Raw genomic sequence first — 6,721 nt, 5'->3', positions numbered from 1 at the left:
GTGACAAGCCAAATTTCTTCAGCCTCCTGAGGTTGAAGAGGCGCTGCTGCGCCTTCTTCACCACGCTGTCTGTGTGGGTGGACCAATTCAGTTTGTCCGTGATGTGTACGCCGAGGAACTTAAAACTTTCCACCTTCTCCACTGCTGTCCCATCGATGTGGATAGGGGGGTGCTCCCTCTCCTGAAGTCRACGATCATCTCCTTTGTTTTGTTGACGTTGAGTGTGAGGTTATTTTCCTGACATCACACTCCGAGGGCCCTCACCTCCTCCCTGTAGGCCGTCTCGTCGTTGTTGGTAATCAAGCCCACTACTGTTGTGTCGTCTGCAAACTTGATGATTGAGTTGGAAGCGTGCATGGCCACGCAGTCATGGGTGAACAGGGAGTACAGGAGAGGGCTGAGAACGCACCCTTGTGTGGCCCCAGTGTTGAGGATCAGCGGAGTGGAGATGTTGTTACCTACCCTCACCACCTGGGGGCGGCCCGTCAGGAAGTCCAGGACCCAGTTGCAAAAGGGCGGGGTCGAGACCCTGGGTCTCGAGCTTAATGACGAGTTTGGAGGGTACTATGGTGTTAAAGGCTGAGCTGTAGTCAATGAACAGCATTCTTACATAGGTATTCCTCTTATCCAGATGGGTTAGGGCAGTGTGCAGTGTGATTGCGATTGCGTCGTCTGTGGGCCTATTAGGGCGGTAAGCAAATTGGAGTGGGTCTAGGGTGTCAGGTAGGGTGGAGGTGATATGGTCCTTGACTAGTCTCTCAAAGCACTTCATGATGACGGAAGTGAGTGCTACGGGGCAATAGTCATTTAGCTCAGTTACCTTCGCTTTCTTGGGAACAGGAACAATGGTGGCCCTCTTGAAGCATGTGGGAACAGCAGACTGGGATAAGGATTGATTGAATATGTCCGTAAACACACCAGCCAGCTGTTCTGCGCATGCTCTGAGGACGCGGCTGGGGATGCCGTCTGGGCTGGCAGCCTTGCAAGGGTTAACACATTTAAATGTTTTACTCACGTTGGCTGTAGTGAAGGAGATCCCGCAGGTTTTGGTAGCGGGCCGTGTCAGTGGCACTGTGTTGTCCTCAAAGCGAGCAAAGAAGTTGTTTAGTTTGTCTGGGAGCAAGACATCGTGGTCCGTGACGGGGCTGGTTTTCCTTTTGTAGTCCGTGATTGACTGTAGACCCTGCCACATACCTCTTGTGTCTGAGCTGTTGAATTGCGACTCTACTTTGTCTCTATACTGACGCTTAGCTTGTTTGATTGCCTTGCGGAGGGAATAGATACACGGTTTGTATTCGGTCATGTTTCCGGTCACCTTGCCCTGATTAAAAGCAGTGGTTCGTGCTTTCAGTTTTGCGCGAATGCTGCCATCAATCCACGGTTTCTGGTTGGGGAATGTTTTAATAGACGCTGTGGGTACAACATCACCTATGCACTTGCTAATAAACTCGCGCACCGAATCAGCGTATTCATCAATGTTATTGTCTGACGCTATGATGAACAGACCTGACCAGCGTTCGGACCAGCGTTGAACAGACCTGATCACGGGCGCTTCCTGTTTTAGTTTCTGTCTATAGGCTGGGAGCAACAAAATGGAGTCGTGGTCAGATTTTCCGAAAGGAGGGCGGGGAGGGCTTTATATGCGTTGCGGTAGTTAGAATAACAATGATCCAGGGTTTTGCCAGCCCGGGTCGCGCATTCGATATGCTGATAAAATTTAGGGAGCCTTGTTTTCAGATTAGCCTCAAACCTATAATCATGGCCATCAACTCTGCTGCATACATTGACACAATCAGTTAACCACTTACATACTCTAACATTGAAACATGGGATATACATCCCAGCCCCCACCCTTCCACTGACTGGATCCTTTGAACCATCTGTTTATATCCTCAAAAACAAATAAAGCTAATTATCTATACATCTCTCCATACACCATCTCAAGTCTACACCCCATTCTCTCCTGCCCTCAATCATGTCCACATCTTCACTTGGTTTTCGAAACAGCCAAGCAGGAACATTCCCCAATGCAATTGCCAACCCTATCTCTCTCCCCCAGTCAATATTCTACCACCGTATGCCCTCTGCTTATCCCCTCCTCGCTCCCAGCATTCCCAGGTTGCCGTGACCGCAGGATGTCCTTCTGAACTCCCTTTCAACCTCGTCCAGTATGCTAATGATGTTTGTCCTGCCTTATCCTTAGTGGCAGTTCCCCACTATCCATCTGCAAAGCCTCAACAGATGTCGTCCTGAAGGCACCCACACACAATTTCAGGGCCCTTGACTGTATCCTATCCAGCCGCTGTAGTACTGTTTTGGCTGCCGATCCATATACAAAGCACCCATAATCCAAACATGACATGATCAATGCCTGGTACATATACAACAGTGTTTGTCTATCCAACCCCCAACCATAACCTGCGCATTGCTTTCATGCGGTTCAGCACCTTCCTACACTTAATTAGAATATACTCAACATGTCTCTTCCACATACGCCTCTTATCAAACCACATACCTAAATACTTAAATCCAGACACCCTATCTATATCCTGACCCTACATTTGCAGCCTAACATATTTAACCTTCCTCCTAGAAAACACCATAAAGCAGGACATGGCCACACACATCCTAAACCCCCATGTTAGAGACCAATCGTCCACAACTCCCACAGTATCTAGCATCTTCCTCATCACATATTTCACATTCCCACCTCTCTTCCATACAGCCCCATCATCAGCATACAATGCCACACCCATTCCCTGTCCCACCTCCTTAAATATGTAATATATCATCAAGGTGAACAGCACAGGAGTAATGACACTTCGCTGTGGAGTACCACTGTCCACTTCAAACCGCATTGACAATTCTGACCCCACCCTCACCCGTATGACTCTATCGAACAAGTCCATGATCCAGTTATACAGACGTCCCCCAATGCACTCAACTTGATCAACAACCCTTCCCTCCACATGGTATCGTAAGCTGTCTCAATGTCAAAATACACAACACTCCTCTTTTATTGTCAGGGCCTTGGCTATCTCTGTACTAACTGTCACCAGGGCATCCATGGCTTCTTCTTCTTCTTCTTTGGGATTTAGTTGGTGGATAACATCCAACTTTTAGGTGGATACACCGCTACCTACTGTACTGGTGTGTGAGGCCGTTCACGGCCTACCTACATAAAATTATTGATAAGGTAATACAAAATTGGGGAAAAGGAAAATAAAAATTGCCCTGCCTACTATTAGCCCTTTCTAAATAAATATATATTAAAAAGACACCACCCCATTCCACTATTTAACCCTATCCAATCCTACTCCAGACCAATGGCTCTGGGAGGACAGAACACTACCACGCAACACCTACTGCAACTGTTCTGCAGTAAATCCTCCCAATCCCAAGTACTTCTCAGTCGCTGCCACCACAACCTCTATTTTCTGTGATATCCAATCAATTTCTGCAGTACAAGTGACAACCATGGCTATAAATGCTAAAAAGCCCACCTTACTGAAGCACATATTCTTCCCATCATGCTCTCTTGGTTTCTGCCTACTCACAGGAATCATCTCAGTATCCCTCACCCTGTAACCATCTTCCTCTACCACTCTCTTCACTGCTTCGGCATATGACACTTTCTGTACTACTCTAACCCTGACAACCTCAACCTTCTTTTCTCTCACCGGACACGTCCAATTTCCAGCCCCATGGGAACCCCGACAACTAACACAAGGGGCGCAACTTTCACTGGGGAAAAGTGTTCCCCCCACATTCTGAAATTGCATTTTTSCCCCCCCCCCCCCCCATTTTTATCATTGGAATGTGAAACTAAACACCGTAGTGGTGTGCTTTAGGACCATGCGAACACCACAGAGCGGTCGGGTAGGCTGTTTGGAGTGTTAATTAATCCAACTGGAATCCCCCTCCTACAACATGCCCATAAAGTAAGTATTTTCAGAACACAAGCTCTCACGGGATAATTTACACTTCCTAACTTGACCTTGTCGGGCAAAGACTACATCAAAACTCAGCAGGACAGACAATGTCTTCTCCGTTTCCCCCACTCTCTCCACCGCAACAAACGGCGGGCGTCAATGTCTTCTCCGTTTCCCCCACTCTCTCCACCGCAACAAACGGCGGGCGTCACAGACACCGGGAATCTTGAATTTCAACTGATCCTCAACACTTAACGCCACCCCGCTATCACTCCTTTCAACGGCTCCCTGCTCCGGAGAGCAAAGTAAGTCACATTTCTTGTCCCCAATCGTGTGATCCGGAGTGCCCGCTCTCTTTGGACTGAAGAAACACAATAAATCATCGCTATTCCACTCCGAGTTATTCTCACCAACTCAACAGTCCCCAACATTTTCTCCACACAACCTGATACCACATATGGATCAGCTAAAATACAAGGATCCATTCTCCACAAATATCACTCCCACTGGGCCAGAATCATCATTTTCATCCTCGGGATGAGGCCCGATGTAGATACTACATCCATACTCTTGTCAGGTTCCATGTCTGATCTACTATAGCAATTATCCCCCTTTTTCCACTTGGCGCCAACCTTCCTCACTACACCGCTTATCTCTCCACACTGAGCTCCTTCCCGGCGGTCATCACTGCACCTGCCACCACAATTAATTCACCCTCACTGTCTTCACGTTCTCTTTCCTTCAGCAGATCTTGCAGAAGGCTTGTGCAATCCCCCACTCCATATTTATTAATAATATGTTCCACTTTCTTCCATCTTCTTTCGTCCTACCTCCATTCATTTGCCCGCGTCTTCTCTTCCAACCGAAAAGGTGCGCTCTGCCCGTTGAGAGACATTGCCATTCATCTAGAGTTGAATACTGTCACTTACTGCCTCGGCAAGAGACTAATGAGCGGAGGCCCATTTTTGTTCTAACACCCCGGTTGGACAAAAATTATTATAATAAAGCCATGTAGCAAACTCGGTTCTAGTTGTTGCCTATTTAGTGGTCTATGAAGCTTCTTCTTCACAAGAAATGCAAAGGACCGTGATATTCTTTCAGTATGACCAGTAGGAGCCTTTTTTTAAGGTGTGACATTTGTGAAATTTTACTGTGTACGATTTTTTGCCATTTCATTTGTTACTTTCGTGAAATGTTTCTCATGCCAAATGCTAGATGAAATGACTACCCAGTGAGGCCAATCTTTGTTTAATAGTTCAATAATTTAATTTCCCCTTAGAAATGATTTATGAAAAAGGTAAGACATTCTGGATTCATAACAAAATAGAAAGCATCATTTTTTCTCTAAATTGTCATAATGTGGTGGTTGACTTGAGGCTTCTCTTTGCATCATTCTCTCGCCTATGTTGGTAATTTGCTGATATTCTTTAAAACATCACTGGGTCCTGTAGTGAGGAAACAAATTGGAAAATCTTATAATAAGATGACACAATAAATCATTTGGCAACAATTCATATTGAAGTTCATTTTGAAGTTAATATCTTCACAGAATGAACTCACATGGATCTGTGTCCCTTGCTGCGGATGCACAGTGCAAGCTTTTTCAGGAGATTGTTGTACAAGCGAGCCCCTGGATCTTCCTCCGGAGTGACATTAGACCTGTGATAGTTTTTGATTCTATTATAGTCGTTGTTAGTGACTGAATTTGCTCTCAGTTTCTACAATATATCAAGATCTGAACTGTAGCAATTATAGTCATTTCAAACTCTATGGTCAATTTTACTTACATGCTCTTTTTCTCCTTCTGGTTGAGCAGGAAGTTGACAAAATTCTTCTGAACCATGGAGTCCATGATTTTGCTCATGTCACTGGCAATGGTTGACTCAGCATATCTTCTACCCAAACCCTGTCCATTTTCTGTGAGACTGACAACCAGACATAAACACAAACATGAGAGAGGAATGGAGATATTAGATAATGCAGGGGACACCACATCAACATCAAATGAGCAGACATCTCAAATGTAGGATGGGAATCTTACCTGTTCTCTCCAGACTGGTCCGAGGCCTCAGCATGCAGTATTCCAGCCACGCAGAGGAGCACCAGTACAAACAATGCTACCTTCATGGTGACAAAACTAAACAAGGTAGAGGAAAGAAGAGAAGAGAGAGGCATAGAAAGTCAGGAAGAGAAAAAAAACACATCTGGAATTGAGGAAAATGTGTTACACTTACAATGCAGAATATACATTTTTTGTTTGTGATTGATTTCTAAATAACTGCTACTTATTAAGGTAAACATGTATTACACATACAGTAAGCTAGAAACAAGCATTTATGTATAGAGTAGAAATTGATAGTTTGAACAGGAACAGGGTATATTTTGAAAAGTATCTTGCCTTGAGAATGGAGATTCTTCACTGAGAAATGCAAGCTTTTTGTGAGTTGCTACAAGACATTTGTCCTTTTATACAGTTTCTCAGAGGTGATTTGTGTCGTGACCAGAATAACACCTAGGTTCCACTAAATTAGGGCAATTAATGACAATAACATACACATACTTCCGATAAGCAAGCTTTCTAATAAATTCAGAACTATTAAGTCGGTTTTTCTCTGCTGAGTAAGATAATAGGGTGGTTAAAATTGCTCTCTAGATGAGCGGTAACTACCCTTGATATGACCAGTGTAAACCTTTCTGGGCTATTAGGCTAATCTGAATGAGGCTGGATGGGAAACAATTGAGAAGTGAACAGCTTAATGCTCAAACTAGAAGATATGGAAGTTAAGTAA

The 6,721-nt window shown here is 44.8% G+C and overlaps 1 protein-coding gene across 1 annotated transcript; it reads right to left on the bottom strand.

The window, feature by feature from the left end:
• Window positions 1-5,192: 5,192 nt before the first annotated feature.
• Window positions 5,193-6,116, bottom strand: LOC111967017 (gastric inhibitory polypeptide). Its single transcript, XM_023991922.2, has 4 exons — window positions 5,974-6,116; window positions 5,720-5,857; window positions 5,493-5,591; window positions 5,193-5,377 (listed from the first exon to the last, which is right to left on the bottom strand). Exons 1-4 carry the CDS (start codon window positions 6,105-6,107, stop codon window positions 5,368-5,370), a joined length of 381 nt encoding a protein of 126 aa, XP_023847690.2. The 5' UTR covers window positions 6,108-6,116; the 3' UTR covers window positions 5,193-5,367.
• Between the last annotated feature and the right edge of the window lie 605 nt (window positions 6,117-6,721).

Source organism: Salvelinus sp. IW2-2015, linkage group LG8 (genome assembly GCF_002910315.2).
Source record: "Salvelinus sp. IW2-2015 linkage group LG8, ASM291031v2, whole genome shotgun sequence".
Lineage (NCBI taxonomy): Eukaryota > Metazoa > Chordata > Actinopteri > Salmoniformes > Salmonidae > Salvelinus > Salvelinus sp. IW2-2015.
This window is presented reverse-complemented; position numbering and strand designations above follow the sequence as displayed.